The 26,536-nt window shown below is 41.0% G+C and overlaps 2 protein-coding genes across 3 annotated transcripts in view; one reads left to right on the top strand and one right to left on the bottom strand.

Annotated features, from left to right (window-relative positions):
* The first annotated feature begins 1,509 nt into the window (after positions 1–1,509).
* S1PR3 (sphingosine-1-phosphate receptor 3) lies at positions 1,510–4,185 on the top strand. The gene has a single exon (XM_049796656.1). The coding sequence runs from the start codon at positions 1,562–1,564 to the stop codon at positions 2,702–2,704; it is 1,143 nt and encodes a 380-aa protein (XP_049652613.1). The 5' UTR covers positions 1,510–1,561; the 3' UTR covers positions 2,705–4,185.
* A 9,427-nt stretch (positions 4,186–13,612) lies between these two features.
* The window catches only part of SHC3 (SHC adaptor protein 3), a 58,965-nt gene continuing 46,041 nt past the window's right edge, over positions 13,613–26,536 (bottom strand). For both annotated transcript variants that reach the window (XM_049796655.1, XM_049796654.1), the window contains 6 exons: positions 22,407–22,533; positions 21,110–21,263; positions 20,023–20,119; positions 18,908–19,102; positions 16,392–16,687; positions 13,613–13,782 (listed from right to left, as the gene is read on the bottom strand). In XM_049796655.1, the coding sequence (XP_049652612.1) occupies positions 13,654–13,782; positions 16,392–16,687; positions 18,908–19,102; positions 20,023–20,119; positions 21,110–21,263; positions 22,407–22,533 (998 nt within the window). In that variant the 3' untranslated portion in view covers positions 13,613–13,653. The remainder of the gene's footprint in view (positions 13,783–16,391; positions 16,688–18,907; positions 19,103–20,022; positions 20,120–21,109; positions 21,264–22,406; positions 22,534–26,536) is intronic.

Raw genomic sequence — 26,536 nt, 5'->3', positions numbered from 1 at the left:
TAAAGATCATCTAGTTCCATCCCCCCTTCCCTCGATACCCATCCTTTGAAAGTGTCTTTCACGTGTTTGGGAAATGCTTGTGACCCTTGAGTAAATAAATGGTAAGGTCAGGAGCTCTAGCACTTAAAGAGTTCCTTAAACTAAGCTGTTTAATTTTGGGTGAGTGGAAAGTGTCCTCCCATCCAGTACAACTTTTTATTTTCTTACCTTTCCCAGAAAAAGTTTAAATCTTTACACACTTGGTTCGAATGGAATCAATTCTCTCCTTGTCCCCATTCTGGTTGGGTTACCAAGCTGAAAAATTAGCTATCTGCTCATCCTCAGTACATACGTTTGGGTCATGAGCAATGATTCTCATTGGAGTGTGCAGCAACTAAACTATAATATTTCTGGTAAAACAGTAAGTGCCTCTGACATCTTCTGATGTTTTTACAAAGCTGTGCAGATCTCTTCCAATATTTATATATGGCAGTGGAAAAAAGACAGCTAGGAGGATCTGCTGTGCAAATGCAACCTATCAAAGTCCATGGGAAAATGTTCCAGTTAATCTAAATCATAACTTAAAGAAAAACAGAAGTATATTGAGAAGGACAATTAAAGTTGGTATAACTATTTTTTATTTAAAAAAAAACCAGCAACATTAAATGTATGTCTTGTATACATATGCAAAGGAAAAAAAAAGTAAAGTGAACCATAAAGAAAAGCAATACTTATAAAGATGTGACTTGCTGTTTATTTAAGAAAGGGTAGCAGAAATCCAACTAATTCGAATGGATAGTAGGATTGATTTTATGACGACTGGCTTTCAGAGCATCTCCTTAACTGTAAATAGCATAATTTTGTACCATTAAGGGTGGGAAGTTATTTTAGGCATTGGCATCAAGACTTGACACCAACTTTCTCAAAGTCTTTGCTACCTTAGGTCTGCAGGGGGAACAGGGACAAGCTTTGAAAGCAGTGAGTTTGCCCTGCTGCTACTCAGGCAGCGATGGTTGGGTTGTGGTTTGATACACATAGATTTTTTTGAGCAGTGAGCTGGTTGCTGTGTACACTGGGGCTTGCTGGGAGTGTTTTCTAGTCCTCTCACTGCTCCTCTGCGTTTTTTTCAGCATGGAAATTTTGTAGGGGGAAACACCTATGAGCAGTTCTCCACATTGCCCTGGTATTTCTCCAGCAGAGATGCATGTGTGCAGAGCATGACCGACGGCTTACCCACAGCTACCTCGATAAACATGCAGCCATGCTAGACCTTGGTGCCCCATTGTAGTCAGCATTGCCCTCAGCTCCTGGGTTTATGTTGCAGCTTGAGCACCTGCGTGGGCCAAGGGTGACATGAGAAGACAGTGAGATTTATGTTGCATTTGTTGATTTTATTTTCAGAGCCTGGTGTGCAAGCTACTCTCCCAAATTAATATGCGAGGCTTGCTGGAGCTGGGGATACACACCACCTGCCCAGAGGAGTGCTTGGAGAAACGTGGCTTGATCTCCCTCTTGTGGAAAATTATTGGAACTAGATTCTCGTGATAGTAAAGAAGAAAAGTCCAGAATCGGTGAGCAAACGATGGCAGCAGTTACCATGCCACCTGATGCTCTTGTCAGCCCTCAAGGAAATGAAGAGATGGACTCCCTGATCGTACTGCATTATAATTACACAGGAAAGCTTATTTTAAGGGAGAAGGCAACTGATAACATAGACCTGCCCACTATAGCATTTCTGATCATATGTAGTTTCATAGTCCTGGAAAACTTGATGGTGTTGATTGCCATATGGAAAAACAATAAATTTCACAACCGCATGTACTTTTTTATTGGCAATCTAGCTCTCTGTGATCTTTTAGCTGGGATTGTTTACAAAGTAAACATTCTTATGTCTGGGAAGAAAACTCTGAGCTTGTCCTCCACAATCTGGTTCATTAGGGAAGGCAGCATGTTTGTTGCCCTGGGAGCCTCTACTTTCAGCTTACTAGCAATAGCTATTGAGCGGCATCTGACCATGATTAAAATGAGGCCTTACGATGCAAATAAAAAGTACAGAGTGTTCCTTCTCATTGGTACATGCTGGCTTATTTCAATTTCCTTGGGTGCCTTACCCATCCTTGGCTGGAACTGTATAAACAACTTACCAGATTGCTCAACAATTTTGCCTCTGTACTCCAAGAAGTATGTTGTGTTCTGTGTTAGTATCTTCATAGCCATTTTGGTTGCCATTGTCATCCTCTATGCCCGTATCTACATCCTGGTAAAGTCCAGCAGTCGTAATGTCACTAATCACAATAACTCGGAGCGGTCCATGGCACTCCTTAGGACCGTCGTGATCGTTGTTAGTGTCTTCATTGCCTGTTGGTCTCCTCTGTTCATCCTGTTCCTCATTGATGTGGCCTGCAGAGTCAAGGAGTGCTCTATCTTGTACAAAGCCCATTGGTTTATTGCTCTGGCAGTCATCAATTCTGCAATGAACCCCATCATCTACACTCTGGCCAGTAAGGAAATGCGTAGGGCTTTCTTTCGCCTTGTTTGTGGCTGCCTGATGAAATCCAGGGTGGCCAGATCTTTGCCTATTCAGGCCACGCCAGATCACAGTCGAAGTAAATCCAGCAGCAGCAATACCCAGAAGCCAAAGGAAGATTTCCCACCGATGAATGTTGCCTCATATATTGCTGAGAGAAATGAATCTCCATTTCACAACGGAAAATTCTGTAAGTAAAGGACTCCTCGAGACAAGTACCTTTCTGTGGCTTTTAGATTTAAACCACAAGTGTGGTTTAAGTATTCATGCACTTAAGTCAAAGGGCAAAACACTAATCACTTATTTAACTTCGAGGACTTATTTATCAACAATCATTTGCTTTGAGTGTTCATTCAATAACGCACCTGATTCAGAAAAAACCTTTCATGCTACCCAACAACCAGGACAGAGTCCATGCACATCTAGTGACATTGTGCACCACAATGGCATTGCATGATGAGGCTTCATTTGGCACTGCCTGATCTAGCAAGACATCAATAAAACCTGTTAGAAACTTAAGCATTCACTAAATACTGCTGATGAACAGAAAATGAGCCCAATTATTGCCAACTGGGAGAAAAGCTCATTACATATGTTGGTGATTATAGTTCTCTATATGTATCTTGCTGTTATGTTAATGGCCTTATATGTATGTGGTATAAATAGCTGTATATTTGTACAATTCCTTATTACAAAGTTGTTGTTTGGTAAAAGTTTACAATATGCTAAACATTGTATTGCAGTGTACAGTGTAAGGTGACAAATTATACAAATAGATGTGTTTCAATGGGGATATTTGAAAATATATGAAGTAGTAGCTTTTAACTGACAGGAACTTCAACATGTCATATCAATGCAGTATTTTTATTTTTTCTGCTGTTATTCAAACTTCTCATGTGTAGTGAAAGACAACATGACAGTTGTCACTGTGGCATTTCACAACTTATTTTAAACAAGGAGTAGTAAAATAACCATTGAGAGAGGCTATATGTGTTCACTGTTTGAAGTAGTTAAAATGTGACCCAACAATACATGTGTATCAAGTGTATGTACTGTTTCAATGCATATATTTTTACTTACTATTTCCAATGTATTTAAAAATTGTATGTCAAACTTAATGTAAACCTGTGTACATTGTGAATGCACTACTTAAGCTGAGATTCTTCAGTTCTAAAACAGAGATATATCATTTCAGAAATCAATGAACCACAACGGGTGCCTGTGGAGTTCCTTCTTTTCTCTCTAGGCACTACCACAGCATGGGATTGTGTTAGAAATTCTCCCTGGGAAGAAGTTCACCCAGTGAGACAAGATCCCATTTTCTGGCAACAGGACCCTACGATCCTACCATCTCCAGGCACTTTTGCAGATACAAGAGGGAAGATGCGGTACAACAGGATCATGCTGAAGGGCATATCTCCATTTATTCCTGACCCTGCCTTGGATCTGGAATGAAAGCCTATTTAGTTTGGAAGACCTGGAGCCCCAGACTTGCTTTTTTGAGAGGCTGTTCCAGAGAAACCTGTATGAAAACAACTTTACGGTTCATTACTGCCTTACCAGCCTCAGTACAGGATGGTGTTCAGCATCAGAGGGATTCCCTGAGACCTAGAGCAGTTAAGACTTCATAAACATCTGATTTCAAGTGTGCATGGAAGTGGCCTGTGGTACTTCCATCAATAGTTCCAGTCTGCATGGAAGTGGCACGTGGTACTTCCATCAGTAGTTCAGTCCACATGGAAGTGGCACGTGGTACTTCCATCAGTAGTTCTAGTCCGGATGGAAGTGGCCTGTGGTACTTCCATCAATAGTTCTAGTCTGGATGGAAGTGGCCTGTGGTACTTCCATCAATAGTTGCAGTCTACATGGAAGTGGCCTGTGGTACTTCCATCAGTAGTTCCAGTCTGCATGGAAGTGGCCTGTGGTACTTCCATCAGTAGTTCCAGTCCGCATGGAAGTGGCCCGTGGTACTTCCATCAATAGTTCCAGTCCGCATGGAAGTGGCCCGTGGTACTTCCATCAATAGTACTTTATGGCTGGAGGCTTCAGTGGAGGCTGATGGGACATTTTGATACTAGTTCCTATTGCCTTGTAGTAAGAATGTAAGCATCTAACTTTATTGGGCTCTTTCAAAAATTTGTGTTTAGTGTCTCAAATCACACCTTGCCTTATGCACAATCAGTAGTAGTTGAGGCTTTTTTAATACGCAGCCTGAAAGAGCTCATCCTTAGCTTTACTCTGGTCTTTAAAGCAGCAGCATTAGACTCTTCCCAAGTGTGTACAGTGTATTAAGTTGTGTAATGTGTGTAGCAGAAGCCTTTTAAAATGTAGAGATTTGCATTGTGATTATCTTTTACAAGTTAACGGTCTGCTTGTAAATGTTTTATGGTGTTAGAAAAGTGTAAGAACAAAGAAAAACTGTATTTGAATGAAATAACTGTGAAAGAGTGTAGTTAGTGTGAAGTAATTTCTACCAAAAATGTTGAAAAGCAGTGCACTTAGAGAAAAAGAAAAAGCTAAATTAAGCTAAGCATGATATAACTATATGAACTGCAGATACAGTCTGGGTCAGCAGCTCTGTAGCTTTGTGAGAAATAGAACTGGTGACATTGCATTGCCATGGCTTGCTTAGGTTTTTAGATCTTACAGTGCTACTTGGCTGTATTTTCAGTATGGAAGTTCTCCCCTGAAGTTGTGTCTTTGAAAACTGCCAGCTAAAATATTTGTGTGCTTCTAAATGTTAGTTCACGAAGTGGTGGCACGTGGCAGCATTCCTTGCTACTGTAGAGCAGAAAGGCCTTCGCAACACAATGGTTTGAGAAAACATTGTGGCTGACCCCACACCAACTCTCATGTCAAGGATGTTACATGATTCTCTCTGTTTAGGTGAAAAAAAAATGAGTATTTTTAATAGCCAAAGTCCAAGAATATGCACATAAAAGTGAGTTTTAACATTGGATTCTAGCCTTAGCTACTGTCAGAGTTGATGCAAGGTACAAGTAATGCAAGCAACTCCACTGTTGGAGGCCATGTGATTGCATGTCACTACAAAAACCTTTCACTCTACTCTGATTTCCTTCTCTTTGTTTTGGAGCTGTGGGGATATTTTGTTAGTTCACTACCCTGCTGTACTTGAGGCAGGCTCCTAAGATTCATGGGTTCACATATAACACTGATAATGTAATTTGAAAAGTACTTATGACTGAAGAGAAGAAAAAACTATTGTGGATGCAGTCTTCAGTGAGTACATCCCACTGGGTATTAGGTAAAGCACAGATTCCGGAAGATTTCAGAGCAAAATTTTCAAGTAGGGCAAGTGAAGGGCTTAACAGCAGTAGGCCATAAACAACCAGGAAGATGTCCTATCATTGAAGCTGGAAAAAGATGGAGGATAGCTTCTTTCACCCTAAGATACTGGAAGTTCCTTAAAATACATCCCGGAATCCAAGCTTTTTATCGCCTAGGCTGATTTGAGCATACAAGAAACTGAATCAGGTCTCCCTTTCCCAGTTGGTTTTACATGGAGCAAAAGCTACAAAGGAGACTAACATTTCATTCATATTATTTCATTAATTGGAATATTTGTTTTGGTTCTGGATTACAAAAGAAAGGCAAATCAAATGGCCCAAGGAGGAAAAAAAAAAGCTTTCACACAAGATGCTTTCCAAAAGTTTTTTATTGCCAACAGTCTTACAGAGTATTTTCAAGTGATTAGGTACCATAAACATTTTTAAAACTTCTAATTAAATCTCAAACCTTTGAACCAAAGTTGTTGTGTAGTAGTCATTTTTTCAAAGTATTGTAAAAAAAGGTTTTGGCCTTCTGTGGAAAACATGCATTTAAACTTCGGGTGTCATGCCTGAAAGCAGTACCTGTGGGAACGAACGCTGTGCAGCCAAAGGCGGTAGGCTCTGCCTCCACCGTCCCGGAGTCGGGGGCAGGCTTCACCCATGCTTTCCTGGGAGCCGACTCGGTCCCTTGGCTTGCCTGCTTGGAGGGCTGTCTGCGCCAGCAGCACCGCGCACAGCTGCTCCCTTGCAAAGGCACATTTTATGAGGAGCGACTGTAATTAGGGTGTCGCGCTGCCTACGAGGTTTGTCGTTTCCACCTGCTCTAGCAAGGAAATGGAAAACGGGCTGGTGCGTGAAGTGCCAGGTCCCAAAACGCTGGGGTCCTGAGAGCGGGTGCTCTGCCCCTGCTGCGCGGAGGTGTGCTGGCGTCTGCCCCGGGTGGTGCCACTTAATCTACCAACCAAGGGTGCAGCCCAGCCCCTTGGCTTTGCTGGGAGCTGTGGAGCCCGTGGCCATCCCAGGCCTGGCGACACTCCCTTCTCAAGGCAAAACTCGGGGCGGGGGGAGCACGGCAGCAGCAATCATGGGTTTCTGCTTGGCCACCACTGAGCCCTGAGGCTTGCCACAGCCCTGAAGCCTCCTGGCAGCTGAAGTGGGCTGGAGGCACCGTGTGGAGGCATCCCGGTGCCCATGCTGCCTTCAGGGCTGCATTTCTTCTCCCCAAGAGCAACATAACTGCCCAGGGCATCCCCGGGCTCAACTTTTCGTCAAGTGGACAAGAGGGAAGGGCCTTTGCAAGGAGACACTCGGGCGGCAGAGGAAGGGGGTTTGGGGAATATCAGCCCAGCTAAGCTTCCTTCTGGCGTGGAGCCTTTCTCTTCTGCACAGTACACTGAATAGCTGCTCTTGCATGGGCCTTGTCCTTGCAGTCACTCTCCACAGAAAGACCGTGGAGTCGGCTACCCTCACCTATTCAGTGTGCCGAGCAGGAAGGCTACCTTTTCAGAAGAGGGCATCATCTGGCCCAGAAGGAGGGCTCGTATGAGCAATTACTTGCATGGTGAAAATGGTATGTGTCAAAAATGAACCCATGGACATCAGTGTTGCCTCCGTCAAAGTAAATGGAGCTCCTCTGATGTAAAGTTAGTGTAACCGAGGTCAAACTCCTCATGTGCCATTTGGTCCTCTGACATTGTTCGTCCCTGTTTCTACTGAGATGAGTAGTTCATTGACTAACTAATATTCAATATCCAGGTAAACCTTGAAAAATTTCATTTCTTCTGCTACAAAACGGGCATCCCTCCAGGTAGATAAAAAAAAAGTAGGCCATTGGGGAACCTGGGCATAGCAGGACAGACTCAAGCCCACTTTACATGCATTTCAACCCAATAGTAGTGCTCATTATTTTATTACTTTGGTTAATCATATACAAACTGAATAGTCAGAAAACAGTTGCATGACACTTATATTCCAAATTCTGTTGCTCAAGGACTTCCTCAGAGACAAAATTTGCCTCTATAACCAGAATACCACAATCAGCGGACAGGCAAAAACTTGAGATTCACAAACGTGGTTGGGAAAATAAATGATCACAATATTTCCACATACATTATTTTTCCTGCAATTCTCAGTTAAAAATGTTTCTAAAAGTGATAAATATTAATAAGTAACAGATGTACAGTCAAACTCCCTTTTACAGCAAAATATGCACTTTTTTGTTATGTTGTTGCTGCCCACACAGTGCAAAGAAAAACAATTACCTCAAAAGAAGAAACCTGGATTGAGCTTTAACTCTGCAGAACTTCACTGAGAAGCAGTTATCACACCAATCCAGCCACGAAAGACACAAATATATACCAATTATAATCTTTACATTCTTCACTTAATAAAAAATTTCACTGATTTTGAATGAATATATGCCTGGGTGTGTTTGGTGTGGTTTGCCTCATGGAAGGGAAAGGAGGACTGCTGGAAAAGGCTGTCATTTGACCTGTATGTTATTTGACCTTCACAATAGCTACATAAAATGTAAATCTGCATCTCAATCTCAAAATCTGAGGCTACCTTCCTTTTCTGAGTTATCTGTGCTGTCTTCCACAAAGTGGCATAGCTGAACGAGTCACCCAGCTTTAGCTTCCTGCTTCCTTTGGTTTCCATGGCTTGTTCTGTTGACAAACAAGGTTTAAACACTCTTTATATAGTGCTTTTGCTAGAAATGTATAGCTCTGAAATCTTACCCCCTTCCTTTACTGAGACAAAAAAAAGCCCTGTTTTTTCTCAGTGGAAGCCATACAAGATGCCTATGTTGGAGTATGCAGAGGAACAGATCAGGGCTTATGAACATAAATGTCTCAAAAAGAGACAATCAGTAGGCATTGCCCAAGTATTTTGCAGTTCCCCTCCCCAGAGGTTCCGCTTTAACTCTATCAACCAATTAACATGTTTATAATTTGGCAATAGCTCTCTATTTTCATCAGTGGCTTATAAGCCTATTGGCTCATGTTTCCAGGCTTCACGTTTCTTATCCCTGGGGTTTTGTCTCCCAAGACAGCTTTTCACGCCCTGTCCAAGCCTCTGGTGAACTGCAGGCCAATTGTACGTCCGTGTTATCTTTTCCACGGGCCTGCCCTCATTCCAGCTGCATCCAATGCAGCTGTGAGCAAGGTCCGCGGACACTGTGTGCCAATGAGTAGAGTGAGTACAGCTGAGCACAGAGCTTTTAGTGGGAATTTGCCCATATCCTGACAGCTTTGAGAAAGCATAGATTTGTGGAAAGTGCAAGCCTGGGTTTGGGCAAAAAGACCTAGCAAATCAACATATTTTTGACAGTACACTAAGGTAAATCTGAATTTGGATTTTATGCAGGCATATTTGTTAAATGTCTGAGACATAAAAAGGGAAGTGTGTCTGTTACTTCAGCTTAGACTTTGTTTATGCAAATATGGTTTACTTAATATAAATTCTTGGTTCTACCACTTACTTCGGATAGACATTGGATGCTAAGAACAAAGGCCTGGAAGCAGGATTTGTAACCTTTTGTCAGAACATTCACAAGTTCCAAATTTCCCCTTTAGAGCTGCAAATTTCCTGGAGGCTGCAAAACTCTGCTAGTTTTCAAATGGAGCATTTGCTACTTACGAATATCTAAATATGCATCAATTCTATTATGAATACATTGTAGCTGGCATCTGGCACTTGATGTGCCAGAAGCAATCGCACTGTGGTATAAATTTTTTTAAATTCTCCTCATCTTACTGCACAACATGATGCCTGGGAACCATGATGATAAGAAATGTGAGCATATTATTCCACAGAGGAGAAAAAGAATGAATCCAGGCTATGGAAAATTTAGTGCTGGCAGGTGACATTTGCCAGACTGTTAGTAAACATTTTCTTCTGGTGACAGTGCACGTTCTGCAGGCGAATCCCGGCCCCAGGACTATGTCTTTTGTTCAAGCGTTTACTGATCATGTGTGTCAGAGAGGTTTCTGGCAGAGCCAGTGGTATCTCCCATTGCGAACCCTGTAGGATGTGAAGTGGAGGGAAGCTACTGTATTCACTGTGTGTGCAAAAGCCCTGGGCAGGGAGGCAGGCAGCAAGCCATGGAAATTGCATCTCCTCCTATGGTCTCCACCCAGGCATGGCCAGTTTGAAAAACCTCTTCTTGCACTAGGGAAGGGAACGTAGGAGTCCTCTGAGCAAACTCCCATTGAAGTCAGAAGGTAATTCAGTTTTCAAATCACATTTTCTACCTTTGAGGTTTCATTGCTTCTGAAGCACCTGAAATAACTGAAAGTTTGGGAACATGACTGTACCTCAATGTCCAGTCTATCACTGCTTTTTATAGATAATTTTATTATCCTAATAATTACTCTAGATCTGCAGTGAAATGAACCAGGAACATTTGGTTCACTTCTGAATGTTCTTTGTTTAAAGGAATCAAATGCATTTTCATTGCCCATAGTTCACATAGTTGCAGCATAACTGGAATCAAAACTGATAATCTGATAGGACTCAAAAGCAATGTAGACAGCCTTGCAGGATATTTAGAGCTCCAGTTCTGACTTCTCAGCTATCCCCTGGGAAAATATCAAAGGAAACCATAATATGTCTAATCTCAGTGATTTCTATTGAGTCTAGCAAATTTGTTCTTTCAGTAAAATCCCAGTTCTTGAAGTCATGGTACTGAATTATCACCAGCAAGTGTCTAGCCCTTGGGATTGCATAAAAGAGAATAAAAAGAAAAGGTGAGGGGACTCAAAACCAACAGCAAACATTAAAAGGCTCAAATTATTATGCTGTCGGCTGCCTGGTTTTCAGCCAATTGCACAGCATTTGAGCCTATCTATCTCATAACTTCTACATGTCTTAAACTGCTGGCAGTGTTGGCTCCTCACAGAAATGAACCCTGCCTCTCTAGCAGGTTCAGTTAGGTCTTGTTGAGCTCAGTGTAAGATGGTCTTTGACTCTGACAGCAACAGGTCTGGAACTGCTATCCAAATGGCTATACAGTTTTTATATCATTTTTATATAGGGGAAAGCCAAATCTACCAGAGTGACAGTGACAAAAAGCAATGGCAGGATCCACAAAAGGAGCACTGATTGGCCCACATGCCCCTCCTTCCTGGACAGCTTTGAGATCATTTGGTTCCCAGGGACTTAGAAAAGCCTCTGGATCATCACACCTGGACAGACAGGATCTGCTGGCCCATTGCGGCAGCAGGGCACTGCCACAGCCCAAAGGTGCTACCACTACCTAGGACCAAACTGCATCTGATCAAGCTATGTGTAACCTCTGCATCATCAATGGGTGTGCTGAGCTGGGCAAATTGGCTGTGCTGACAGAGCATCTTAAAATAGCCACATTTTTCTGGAGGCAGAGTTTGTGAAATGTAGTCTGGGGAATTTAATATTTCTGTCAAGCTGTTTCATTTTGTGTCTCCTTGCCACCTGCTTTAATTTCCAAAACATGCAACTAAGCCACTGCTAAGTTATTAAAGTTACAGCTAGGACAATGGTAAAAAATTTTAGATGCTTATTTCAGTGTATGATTAGTGCCTTCATTCATACACCCGTATGTTGTCACATTTTTCCAGGCATACACTGACAGGGTATTTAATCCAAAACAGACATAGGCAGCAGGTGGGATTTTTGACGCATCTAAGGGAGTTAGGCACCTGGCTCTTACTGAAATGATATACAACCTTCGAAGTACGAAAGAGGCCTTCTCTTAGAGTTAGTGATAGCACACTTAAAACTTTCTAAGACATGCTTATAGGGAGCATGGAATGACAAGTGTTACATATGACAAAAAAGGTGGCAACTGAGATACTTCGAACTGGAATATGGAGAGACATGGATGCTCTTAAATAAAGTCATTTTGATGGTTACTGCTTTGGGGTATAAGATCTCCTCACATTCCCTTGCAATTTCCAACCTGGTAAAAGGACAACCCAAATTTTAAGAATTCCACTGACCTCAGTGCCATACTAATTAGGGTTGCAATGCAGCATTTAATTTCTTTCCTTTGCTCTCAGCTCCCACCCAGACCTAGAACTATCAACTAATAACTATCTATCTGCAATAAAATTAATCACAAGCATTTGGCTCACTAATGTCTTAGTTTGGCTTCTGAATGTCTTGATTACAGAATCAAGTGTGGTTTTATTGCACAGATTGTATGATTAGTCTTAGGTGCCTCAATCATTTTCATTCTTGGGATCAATCAAACCCAAACTTCCCAAATTGCAATTTCACCATATTTCAAAGCAGAAGGTACAAGAAAATTATTTCAGAATTTTAATATCATGATCCTACCTGAATGTATTCTATGGGAATACTTCAGTCAGTCTGGTTGTAGTTTGACAAATTTTTAAGTTTAGCAACTTCTTAAAACCAAATCTAATTTTAAGTAGATTTAAGTATTGACTATTTCAGTGTAGGGAGGTGCTTAACCTAGACTTATCCTGCTGAGTCTTGGCCTTTATGAATCAAGTCTGAAGGTTTGATTTGAGATACTGGTGCTAGAGAAGACCTTGGAATGCTGAAGGCTAAATCCTGATTCTGGCACAAACTTTGCCTTTATGGAAACTGTGTCTATTGAATCTGGCTCTTGATAAGCCTCATAAAATAGGAAAATAACTTCATATAGTGCTTGCATTTGAATAGTACAAACCTTCATTAAAACATTTCCCAGTATCAAAAGCCAAGGACATTTCTGCCAGAAAGGCATCTTTAGTGTATGTGTATTTTTCAACCTGATATTTAGAGAAAAGCAGTATGTTTGCAATACCTATCACTTGCTGAAGGCCGAAGTGAAGTTATGCTTTGGTAGGTAAATGCAAATGGCATCATTTGCAGAACTGACAACAGAGTCATGATAGTTTTCACTGTTTATCAGAAGAAAAGATTTTTCAGATATGTCATTGAACAACCACGTACATCTTGCATTAAACCTACTAAACACAAGTTATTTGAACTTGCCTAACCGTTAGGTAACATCTCATTGGAGACTGGTAGTCAAGGACACCTAGATCTTCACCATAAGCAGAGAACTACTTATAAACAACCTTAGCACTCAAATTAATAAATTAAAGTTACAGAATATTGTTATATTATCATTAGAAAAATCAAATGCACACACCTTGTACACAGAAAGATCACACCAAATCATTGTTAAAGCAAGATACAAATGTTTTGAGTAGCATCATATAAGAATTCAAACTTGACATCAGAAAGATAAAATGTTTTTGATATCAGTGACACTGAATAACACTCCTAAAAAAACATTTTATGCTAAATTTCCGAGTTGGAATACTAATAGCTGAATTCAGACTCCTTCCATAGTTAACCTGCGTAATCCACCTGTAATCCCCATAGTTGTGCTTCTTAGGTAAAATCAGAAATAAGATTCCCAATATTCATTTTCTCAAGAAATTGAGACTGCTGAATTCTATTTTTATCTGGACAATCACAATTGGCATTTTTCTTCTGGTAAAAACACATGGCACAGAAGATAGTTCTATACTGTCAACAGACTGACTTGAAAAATATAAATATATACTGTATTTATATATAATGTGTATATATACACTATCAATATTCACATTAGAGAATCTGAACAATTTTATTGAAATTACTTTTTAAGAAAGCCTTCTGCTGTGACTTCATGTCTACATAAAGCATTGAGATTTTTCAAGTGTACCATGTGAAATGGGGCTTCTTAAACCTAAAGAAAACATACTGGTGAAATATATGTGAATATGCATTTTTTTTATAATGTACATGTTTTTTCAGATCTGCAATCTCTACCAGTTATAGCTTGCAAATTACATAAACTAAAATAGTTATCCGGCGTCAGTGTTTCCTCTCAGCAGGCTGCTGCAGGCAGAGTTCACTTCCAGAAGAAACTATTGGCAAATTATTCTCGAGATGATGATTGATGAGATGACTTATGCTGTCAAAGACACGATCTTTTGTACGAACCTTCAAAAAAAGGATGCAAGAAGATAGATTAAGAGAAAAATACTTTTTCCCTTAACTTCGCACTAAAATTCACTACGAATAAAATAACACAATTAATCATGTTTTAGAGACTGATCCTTCTCCCATCGAAATCAGTGGAAATTAGGCATTTCTGGAGTTATGCTTCTGTTTTGTCTCTTACTCCCTCTATTCTACCAAAACAGGTAATTTGCCTATGGGCCAGTCTACTACTATTACTTTCTGAATAGGTGTGATTGAAAACTTCCTGTACAACATTTTGTTTCACTATAAGTCAGATTTTTAGATCAAATTGTCTTCTTGGCAGAGCAGAGGTCCTCTTCAGCGAATGTCATGCTGGTGTAAAGCTTTGTATTGGGATGGCTCTACATGGCCTCAAGAAAAAGCCTGTGAGCATGGCTCTGAAGTGTCATCTATTTTCCTGGAACTTTTCTCAGAAAGAGAGAACAACTTTTGTTAAAACTTTGCAGAGTCAGCTTATGCTGTGGTGGGCACCTCGCTTGAAATATTTCAGTCTTCATCAATAAGTTCTGGCAAAACTGCTAGAAACTTAGCACAGGGTAAAAAAAGAAACAAACAACTTTGATGGCGAATGATGCTATCTGCTCACTCCACATGTAGCTGTATCACTGAAGAAATCCAGCATGCTCTCCTGATTTCTGAAACATACTGCTTTGAAACATCACTTTCTGTAATTATTCAAAGCTGTATTTTCAAAATGAAAAGATATCTTTAAAACAGCGGTAACTTTCCTTATCTATATTTAGATTAACACATTTTCACCCTAAGCAATATGCTCTGTCATCACCAGAGTTCAAGCCCTAGTTCCAAATCCAGCAAAAATCCTGCAATCCTCCATTTTAAGCATCCCTTGCCTGAACTAGAGATCTTTTTTCTCTTTTTTTTTTTTTTTTTTGTCAGCTGGATGAGAGCAGAAGGAATTGGACAGTTAACTCCGCTCTGAAAACACACTCTTAAGAGCTCTAACGTGTCACTGGGAAATTTGTGTGTGAAATGAATTTTCAGGCAGGCTTTGTGTGAATCGTTTTACAAATAATCACGCCAAGGCCATGTGGAAGAAATGCAAGCCGCTGGTGTGCTGCTTTGGCTGGCCACGCATTGGCATTTTATTGACAATTCTCTGCTCTGACAAGTAGCAAATAGGGCTGCTCTGGAGCTGTGTCAGAGTCCCACAAATCATATAGACAGCACAGCTAACTTAAATACAGCTGCAGAAAAGCTGTTGTTCTCAAGCAGTGCCTCCTGAGCAAGGAGTTTCAGAGCCATTTGGGCCATGATGGCACATCACAAGTAAGCTGAGGGAGGGGATAGGTGCAGAGAACAAGCAGGTCTCTACACAAGGAGGTCAGCAAATTGTGCTGCACTTAGAGGCAGTGCAGAAAAGTTGTGGGGGGGGGGGGCCCTCCATCCTTTGCAGGAGGAAAATGTCCCAGGAGTCCTCACAGGGCCCGAGTACTCTATGCCAGTCAGCAAAGCAGCAGAGTTCCCAACGGCACATAGCATCTGTGCACTCGCCATGTCACACAGGATCGTTTTTCTTGCAGTAGCCTGTAACAGCAATTTGTGGGTTTACATTGAAGGGAGAATTAGGGGGCCCTGCTGCAGAAGCCACAAAACTGCTGGCAAAAGTTTAGCGAACAAGGCTGCGTCCCCAGAGGGATGGAGCCATTTCCCCAGGCTGGTGTCCCGGTCAAGCCCAGGACAAGGCAGTTGGCACCTAAAAAGTGCAAAACCATTCTTTGACTGGCCTCATGTGGCAAATGTGATTACAACAAGTACCACAGGCATTCCTCACGGCAGTGTTACAACCTCAGCAGGACTAGCATAATTCTGCCACAGGTTCCTCAGCTGAAAAAGATGCCAACAGGAAAACTTTACAGGCATTTCTCAATTTACTTTGGGGCTTGTCATCTAAAGTTGTCTTTTACAGAGGAGAAGGAGTTGCCCACTCTCAGTTACCAGGAGCCAAGAATAAAACATGTGGCAATGCTTTCATTCTCTCAGGTGAGACTAAGCCTCCTCAGAAGCACAAGAGGACAACTGCAGAAAACTAGAGCTCCCTTGCCCTCTCCATCCTGCTGCTGGGAGCATCCCTTTGTTGACTAAGGGAGTCCCTGGGCAGCAAAGAGATGGAGCAGGTTTACCTCAGTTCTCTCCTGGGCTTACATGCAGGAAAACACAGAGGGCCTGGTCCATACCCTGGCTGACAGATATCATGTGGAAATTGCTGGCATGCAGGCTGACCAAATTTGCACAGCCACCAGCAGCTTCTCAGCAGGAAGGCTAAAGAAGTGGCTTAGCTGCACTTTTGACTAAGACTGTACTGCCATGGCCAAACCTTGACCTTGCTGGGGGGGAATCAGGTCCCTAAGGCTCCCTGCAATGTACAGAAATCATGCAGTGGGCCTTCTGCTAGGCATCAGGGAGAGAATTAGAGATGTGATGGCATATTAGAGATATGGGTCTGTACTTACGATCAGTTGTGAATAAGCTGTAAACAAGGTTAAACACATTTAGAGAAAATACCTAGAGTCAGAAACCTCCTGTATTACTGAGGAGTCAGCACTTACAGTTCCTTCTGGGTCCACCAAAAGAAGATGCTTGGCTTGGCCGTTGTGCATGCCTGTCAGCACATAGGAGCCGGGATTCGTGGTACTCTTCCTCACGAGGAAGTCTCCACATTTCTTTAACAGCTGTTCTGCTTCTTTCCTGCTCATTTCTCCTTGATACCACGGCTCTGTACTCAGCTGTTCGGCTACAGTCCGGTCAGCTGCTCTGGATAAAAGAGGACTGGTGCATCCCGTGGAGGTGGATTTTCTCAGTGCAGCCTCAGACGTTTGGTTCTTGAGGGCATCTTCAAATGGTTCTGGTTATGGAAATAGAAAGAAGGGCAAGAACATTCAGAGGTAAATCATATTACAAAATGGTGATATTTCAGTCATTTTTAACTGGATTTATTCTGTGTTATAGCCACTTCCTTTTGTCTTTATGATAAAACTGAAGGAAGATATACTGCTAGGCCTACTGATTTATGGATTATATTAAGACTGAGGAGTGTAATATGTTAAAAATGTATGTTATGGAGAGAAAGATGCTGACAAAAACCAGAGCAAACCTTGGCAGGAGCTTTTGAAAGGGACTGATTTTATTTCAGTAATGGCTATTGTCAACAGTTGCATTTATATGCCCTGGTACTGGGCAGAGGTCTCCTTTTGTCTTGCCAGGTATGTCAGACAGTTTAATTTCAAATAAATTGCGTAATATGGGTACCCAATGTCATTATACTCATATTTGGTCTCTCTTCAAACAATATATTCATTTTAAAATTATCCATTACTGAGTCCCCAGCCCAAGGGTATGTCTAGAAGGGATCAGTTGCCCTTACCACTCAGCCTACCACTAGCCTCCACCTAGGAAGAGGACTTTGCAACACAGGCACAGGCTAACACCTTTAACGTGATTTACCAAGCTGAAATCAGCCTCGGGGAAGAATCTTTTAAACCTCAGCTAAATCCTGAATTCAGTGTTACTTTCTGTAGAGTGGAATAGAAAGATGTGTCATTACAGATCCCAACAGCCTTACAGAAATAGTAAATAGGTCAGTGCATGCTTCATTAAATGCTGTACTGACCTATTGGAAGCTATTTTCTTTTGCAAGACCTTCATCCGGCCAACGAGTGTGTATTAAAAAGAGATACTGTTCTATGCCCACTAGACTTACAAAAGGACATCTGCAGAGCAGTACTGTGAAGCAATACACCAGCTCTAAATAGTCTGCTCAGATGCGAGGAGTACACAGCCATGTTTGCATGGGGCCACAGAGGATTAATTTAGCTCGGAGAAATAGGGTAAATACTGTGCCATCACAGCTTATTGATACCTCAGCTAAAACCAGCTTATATACACATTCACTACATTGCAGTCTGCACTAAGCCCAACACATGTTTAGCTCAACAAACCACTAACTTAGGGCTAGTTGACACATTTTCTAATACTACTTTTCCGCAATGATCCAATGGTTAATAAAGTTTAATAAAGGCTGGAAGATGAGAAATCTGTTTTTAGGAAAAGAATGCATATAAAATAGAATTAAACATATGCATGTTTTAAAGGCATGGCATGTTAAAAATTAAGGTTAACATCCCTGATTTCAGACAGCAGACTTTTCTCATTTCAAATCTATACTCACAGACAGATACTCTCTCAATTTTCTTCCCTCCCCCTTTCTTTCAATACAAAGTCTCCCTAAGCTGTGGAAATAAGAGCCATATCTCAGCAAAACATGCCAGGAAGACAGTTTTATGTATACTGAGATAACAGAAATGTAGATACGTTATTTTACAAATAACATATAGGCACCAACTGCTTTGTCTCACTGCCTTTTAATTATGTGAACTGAATTAAATAAATCATGTGTCAGCAATTCATTGGAGGTAGGAAGAGTAGAAAAACTAAGAAAACTTTCTGTGCATCAAACTGCTTTCCCCATTATTACCTGTTAAGTATCTCTTCAAGGCTCAAAACGTGTATTGGTAGCACCAACATCAAATTACAACCATTGTTTTACAGCTATGGACAAGATTCTGATTTTAGAAAATCTGACTTCAGAGTTGGAACAGATAGCTAGATAGGACAGTAGGCCTATCCAGAGCAAAGGATAACTCAGCCTTTTGATTTCCCTCCCAGCTTCCTTGTTGCACAGTTTTTGTAGTATGCACTGAATTCCTAGTAACATATTCACAGGACAGGTTGGAGCTAATTCTCCAGCCATTCACTCCTTCACTTTCCTGCATGACAAGCCTCCTCATTTATTTTCCTTCTGACCTAGTTGCCTGTGATGCTAAGGATAACATAGACTGCAATTCACCTTAACTCAGATATAATACAAATTAGATTCAAATCTTCAGCCACCCTTATTTTAACTCAGTCCAGTACAAAACCACCATGAATTCTAAAATTCACCATAATTCCACCAGGAATACTAAAATTTTGAGAATTTTAAAATTATTTTTATACAGAACTAATGCATACACAAAAACATATTGGGTCGCTTGTTAGAAAGGGAGTAAATAGGAAGGGAACTCACTCATGTCAAACAGATCCTTTCCTGGGCTGCTCTCTTTGGTATCATCTGCTGTTCCACTGAAGGTACTTTCAGCATCTGCCTGAAGTGCCAATAGAGCTTCTATGTTTATATGCTGGGTGTTTACATATGTTGGCATCTCTGTTGTTGGGGTTACTTGTGAATTCCCTTCTGGCATACTACAAATATCCAGAGATCCTAGAAAATTCAAGACTTTTTTTCTTCTTTTTTTGTATTTGACAGAACAGTGTTGTTATAATGAGCAAATAACATGACACCCCATCACCACAGGTTTAAAATTCCCCGGAATGGGAGATGTAAAGTCAATAAATGCAGGATCTAGTGGAAAAATTTTTTTAAGAATGGATTCAGAACTGTGTTCCAGTGAGGGCTGGGGCAGAGGTGTTATTATTCAGGAAGAAAGGAAACTTTTGTAAATAAAGACTGCCAGTTTCAAAAACAATATTCAGTTGGGGAGTCATGGGAGGAAGAAATGGAATAAAATCCTCAAATCTGTGCAGATTAACAAGAGATAACATATTCTAGCATTTGAAAAGAAAGTGTCCCCAGAAACACAAAAAAGCTGTCACGTAAAGGTGGATGGGTGAAATTTCACACATATTTCTATGTCATTTGCTTAAAATTAATAGACAACCACAAAAAGAACATTATGCATTATTTGTTATTCGTGGAGCAGAGATCATGTGCAAACAAATGCATTGCTCCACATTTTAACAAAACTTCTGACTTTAGACTCTTCCTTTGGAAACTCCATCTTGCATAACCTAGTGGGTCAGATTTTCAGAACAGACCATGCAGTCTGTCTTTAAATACCATGGAATTTTAAGACATGGCAAGCTAGAGAGCTGAAGGTGTGAGGCAACTCTATTTCTGAACTGCTCTGCAAAAGATAAGATTCTGTGAAGGTGTGCATTTAATAATTTATTCAGAGGTAATTACCAAATGCTTTCCACTGATATCAACGCTAAAATTTAGACAAAGGGAATCTAGCAACAAAGTGCAGTTCATTGCCTTAAGATTTTGAGGCATCAGACTTTCATGTGCTTTGCCCACCCAAGACCTCCTGCAGTATTACAGCTAAAACTAGCAAAACTCACCTTGCTTAACAGGCCAATGATGCCAGTCTTCAATGAATTTGTCTCCTAAGTGACGACTCTGGTAATAAGTTTGCTCTCCTCCCACTCCTGCTGCAGACTAGAATGGACACATGTGCAGAGAAATTTTCAATTACCTTTAAAATGCTCAGATACATTGTGAGTGGTTCTGACAATTTCCTTGGCTGTATTCTGTGTACTCCCACTCTTCATTTCCGATTCATCATGGTGTCAGAATATATGTCTCACAAATGCATTTGTGTAGGAGTAAGATATTACCGGTGACCTTCATGTAAACTACCCTGCTTCCTGCTTTCATTAACGCCCTCAACCCCAAATGATGCATCATCTCTTGTAGTACATTTGTCTTCACGTAGCAAGCCTGACAAAGCATGCCTGGGAAAAGCGTTCCACAGAAACACACCTGGGACAAGAAGACACCCCCAGCATCCTCCAAAGCATGAGCTGAGAGACTCACATTGGTACCAGGGGACACACTCAGGTACCGAAGGGAGGATGTTGTCTACAGACAAGGCCCCTCTGGATTTAAGCAGAGTTGTGCTGGATCTGAAAACTCCTCTTAGGTAGCTATGTTGATACTGGAGTCAAACAGTTGACAGCAACGCTGGTAGAAATATCCAAGCTGACCTCAGTTCAACGTGAGGTGACGAACCTGCCTAGGAACCTGGCTGAATACAGATCGCTGCTGAGTTATTAACATAATGAATGGTTAGCAATGACTGCACTAGACTGTTTAAATTATTCTGCACCAAATCTTTCCCAGTTACTGTGCACTATTTGATAATTCCCTGAAACAGACATGGTTTCTACAAACATAGTAAACCTCAGTGGATTTCTCTTCCTTGAACCTGTGTAATTTTTTAACACCATGAGGAACTCACCTCCTTCTGTTTGTTCTGAACCTGCCTAATTTGTTGCCTCCTAGATCTTCAATGCCCATTCAAAAGGAAGCTGGCCACACACGAAGAGCTATGAGCTATAAATGGTCCCGATGTATCCATCTTAAAATACACATTTTGTAAAAATTTTGGATCCATCAGCAGGAGGGCAGGGATGCAATTGCACTGACCTGAGCTGTATCTGCAGCTGTGGGAAGTCTTGCTTTGAGCCTGGCATCCACGAAGCCGCCAGGGGGGGGCATTTTATTTGGGATGTTGTTGTAATAAGGATGTTCTGTTTCCTCGTTATCTTCCTCCATCCATGGCTCATCAAAACTCTGCGTCCTATAAGAAAGCGAGTGCTTTATTTTTCCCCTCGCTTGCAAAGCACTCACAGATACTTCCAGCATGTTAAGACTGCCTGTCAGGGGATCACTATTGCATATTATTTTGACAATTCAGCTACCATTATAAGTCAGCAAGCAATGATGGATCATGCAGCAGAGCTTCTCTGTTTAGACAAACTAATCTAAACCTGCTTTGCAGGGGATGAAATTCTTTGTGCTGAGTAAAGGATGTTTTAACTTAGCTATAAAGACCATTATAAACTGCATTAACAAACAATTTTATTTAACCTTACAGTAGTATTTCTAATATTATTACTTGATTGATTGACTGAGCTCCAAAACTTTTTCTTTAATTATGGCTGCTCTATCACCGATATAAATCTGGAAGAACTTCACTAAGTCAAGAGACTGGATCTGTGCTTTCAGTCTACATTTAACAGTCATTTCCACTAGTCTGAAGTGAGTACCGAATGCTTACAGATTAGGATAGTAGCATTTTGTATTCACCATACACTCATTTTACTCTGATATAAGAGATTACACGGGGTACCAGCTCAATGGGATTTATACTGATGTTAGCAAGCATATAGCAATCTATGTTAAAAAACACAGCTCAACAAAGAAAACAGAATGCTATATCCCAGCCTTTTAAACATATACAAGCAGACAGATTTTGTATCCTCCAGAGAACAATGCAGTCAAAGCCTGTGTACAATACATCACATTCCTAAAAACTTCACCCTGGCTAATATCAGAAATAGTAAAACATCACTAGTCATTTTGGAAGCCCAGCAACCCTAGCTTACTTCATCTAAATTGACAGAGCTGCTAGGACAGTAACAATGAGGAAATGCCACAAATAACATCCATTCTCAGCCATACAACTCTGCCTACTAACTACAACAGAAAACACATGATCATTTCAATAAATTCACTGTGAAATCCATGTTTAGCCCATTCTTTTAAAACGACTGTGCTCCTTTCATATTCAGTAGGCAAACACTGCTTTGCTAATTCAGCAGAAATCTTTTTCACGTATTTAAATCCTGTCCATCTCCAGCACCTTTGTCCACAGCACATTTTATTAAGTAAATACAAAGCTAACAAAGATCCTTTAGCGGTATTCTGCAATTGTACTCACCTATCATGGAAAGTAGGTATCTTAGAGGGGCATCGCAAGTATTGCTTAAATCGAAGCTCGAATGCTTGCCCTATGGTGCTGATGACATCCTGGGCCAGGCCATCACGGCATTCCAGTACATGACAAGCTAAACGAAAAAGATTTGACACATGCACATGCAAATCTTTGTTTACATTATGGTGGGATGCACTGACCTATGACAAAACACCTACATGTCAGGCATAGTTGCCCTATTCATGGTGTCCATGTTTCAATAAAACCCAATTCTGGCACAGTGAATTTCAGGCAATGGGGTCTTTTTAAAGGCTAAATAAAATTTCTCCAGTGTGTAACTGCAATAGGCAAGACCACAAATCAGTTCCACAATTTTAACAAGTCCATAAAGACAGGAAATCTCATACAATTTCACTTGTTATTACCAGAATGCAATAGATTATATGAGAATTATAAGATTTAAATTGAAATTACAAAAATATTAGTAGATGGTAGCAACAAAAAAAGCTTTCTTTGCTTTCCTCGATTTTATTACCACTTCAGTTTTATGTCTAATCATCCCAAGTTTCCAAGCTGTTCACTTCGAGTTTCCAGAATTTCCCAAATCACAGGCTGAGGGAGGGACAGTAACTAGGCTAATTCCTAGATCCCAGGCCCTGACCTGATTCCAGTAATACGGAGGCTGGTACCTTTTCCTGCTTATCTGTATGGAGACACTTCCAGCAAACTGTGGGATCACTGGGGAGCACATAGCCAGGACCCTGGTTAACTCCAGCATTCCCCCATGTGCCATCTTTCTGAACCCACTGTGACACAGGCAGTAAGGAGAGAGACTGGCAATACAAGCTCTCTTCCTATGGGAGACCAAGAAACCTTTATCAGCTGTCTAAGCAGCCAAATCTGTTCTGGTTTTAAATAAGAGGGTGGCTTAGAGGTATCATTTTATGTGACAACATAAAGAGGCAAATTCATGCAGATTTCACCTAACACTGCAGGAACATAGATAGGTGTTCAGAGCTGAAAGCTAAAGATCTGAGTGAACAATACCTCAGTGATATTCAGAAAGGCCTAGACAAGTTATTTTCCATACTCAGTGCTGGACAAGCACATGGCCTACTGGCTAGAGCCTGGATTGAATCTGAAACCCTGGTTCTTCTCAAAGTCCTGCTGCAGTACAGTGGGACCTTGTTCAAAGGTACTAATTTCTATCACCCCTGATTGCTTTATTAACCTGACTATAAATTCTTCAGCTGAAAAACTGCATTTTAGTATATGGCCAGTGTCCAGCTCAGTGGAATCAAGTGTTTTGAATGCCAGTGTCCTACAAATAAAGGTTGGTCATTACATTTGTCTGACATAATTTTAGTTAAAGCAATATAGGGAGACTAAGAAGGTTTAGCAAAGACTTCTCAGAGGCTGATCTGCTAGACAGACTTCTGAAGAGGCCAGAATAAAGAGCAAGAAACCTGCAGTTATGCAGATACGGAATGTTCAGGGCACCAAGCTGTCTCTGTCAGCAGCAGCAGCACCTCACGCAGCATGAGATGGCACCGGTCACAGTGCTGCCCTGCTAAACAGTGGTTTAGAGATCCAGTGATGCTCTCTTCTCACCTTACAGCATCTGCTGTGCCGACCAGCATGCTGAGGCAATGCCTGATTCAGAGGAAATGTCCTTAGCCACATGTTGAAAGGTTTGGCAGCCAAAAACAGGACCTCCATGTGTTCAAAGACAGAGGCAGACACCCCTGGCTAGCAGCAGGATCTTTGCTGTTTACCCCTTCTGCACCATTGCTGGTGGCGGTGAACAATCAGCCCCCAGATAAGGTGCAGACGTACTTCCATGAGCATGGACCAAAAGCAGTTAGGCCAAACAAAGCTATAATTTTTTCACTCTATAACTAGAATGGGGATTTAAAGAGGCTATATTGCTCACTGCTAAACCTGTCTGGAGCTGAAATGAAGTATGAGTCATTAAGTAGTTTCAGTAGGTGACATAATGAGTAACCTGTTTCCTTGGATACGTGAATGGACTTTCTGCAGGTAGGAGATGTGCTTCTTGTAAAAGGATGAGAAGGTTTGGCTCAGAGAGAGATGATTTCTTGTGAATGTTACAGCAGAAGACAGGCAGCCTGTAGCTTGCTAGATCCAGAATATAAAGCATGAAAAGAGCTCTTCCATCCTTGAGAAGAAATGAGTCTAATACGCAAGTGAAAGCTACACTACAGCATCGGTGCTAGTGTCAGTAACAGCAAGAGTAACATTTTTACTAGATACAGATGTAAATTCAAGCTCAACTCTAAAGTAACTTGCAGATAACACAAAAGACTGACAGAATGGCCAGTGATGGTGAAAGACAGCAATCCAGATCCCTTGGTAAACTACACCTTACCAAAAAAAAGTGTTTTAATACTGGTCACTTATAAAATCACTGATCTGCAAACCACTGATATACACACACAATTGGGGAAAGCTCCCATGGAAAGCTGTAACACAGAAGGCTTAAAGATCACAGCGTGAAAGAATTTCACGTGAGATAATAGTGCTTCACTGCAGCAAAAACGGCTTATGAGAAACCAGCTAATGACGAGGAAGGTGCAGCCTCTGTTAGAGATTGCTGACATTAATGCTAGATTACTCCAAACAATAACAGGCATCATCTACCTTTTTTAAAGCAATGCAGAAAAATGAAAGAAGGAAGAACAGAAATTATCTGAAGGATGAAGGACGTGCACTGCAGCTGAACACCTACAGAGTTCACTTTGTTAAACTTTTTCTTAAGAAAATGCTTGAACTAAATACACCACAAGAAGACAGTACCAGCTGCTTAGATGACTCCTGGATGTAGGATAGACTAACTCAACAAGAACAGCAACAGGAAGCTAAGGCTAAATACATTCAATTTAAATATAAGGAACATAGTCCATGAAACAGTTTTTATGTAAAATCTACTCACACAGGAACAAGAAACAGAGCACAGGTCTCCTCCAAACCCTACAGTGCAAAAGTCTGGTCTGCAATGCTGGTCCACTACATTGCCACTGAGATGTCTCAGAACAACTAAATCAGTCTCTGGTTTAGCAGAAAGGTACTGCTGAAGCAGGTAAGGCGGACAGCAGCTCTGCACCATACAGGCTACAGTCTGATGCCAGAGCCTTTGTAATGGGGGACACATGATTTTGGAACATAACTACCATGGCAAAGAACTGGACTATCTCCATATCTCCCACTCCCCATAAGCGTTCTAGGTGTTTCACTAATATTCAGCATATTAGTATGTTTAGTGCAGGTATTGTTTATAAGGTAATGCTCTTGAGTCTGGAGATCTCTGCACATGGACACCGCAAATTGCTGAGGTATCTAAAACCATTAAAGATGACAAAATACAGAATTAGTTGTGGCCATGGTAAGGTGGCAGCTCAGCATTTGCAGGGTTGGCACTTTGGAGTTAAAGTGTCTCAATTCTGCAGAAATCCTGTTGGAACTGCTTGAGTCTTTTTTTGGAGCTAGTCCTTTTTCCTCTATGAATCTATGAATAATAAATAGATTCTCAGGTACATTATATAATACTTTGTGTCTAGCATTAAGACCTAGTGATGCTTTCTGCATTACAAGCAGGAATGTTTTCTGTACTTCTTATTTCAGATTGTAATTTACACTTTTTATGATTTATTTTTGAAAATCTGAACTGGATCTTAGTCTTTGAAGACAAGCAACAAGAGTTTCCCTGTTCCTGACTGGTCATTCACAAAGCAATACAACCTTGAATAAAACTTCACTGAGCCTCCAGCAAGCTGGCTCGAAAGCTCTCTGTTTGGTAAAGAATCTGATTCTGCCAGGAAGAATTAGGCATATACTGAGAAGGCCTAACAGATTCAGCCACCTCATCGGAGGACTTATGCAAAGGACTGCTTAGTTCTTGTATAGTGATTGGGTGTAGGTGAGAGTTAGCTGTTGCCTAGAAGCTCACACAGCCAAGTAAAGCGAGCATTTGATTTAAGAGATTAAGAGAATCAAAGTGATATTTGGAGATGAACTACAAGCAAGACCTGTTCCAAGTTTGAGAAGCAACTTCTGCATGGCTGTTCCTTATTGCTACCCAATCTTTCCATGACTTTATCAAAGGCAATCTTTTTATT

The sequence above is a fragment of the Accipiter gentilis genome, chromosome Z (genome assembly GCF_929443795.1).
Source record: "Accipiter gentilis chromosome Z, bAccGen1.1, whole genome shotgun sequence".
NCBI classification, from domain to species: Eukaryota; Metazoa; Chordata; class Aves; order Accipitriformes; family Accipitridae; genus Astur; species Astur gentilis.
This window is presented reverse-complemented; position numbering and strand designations above follow the sequence as displayed.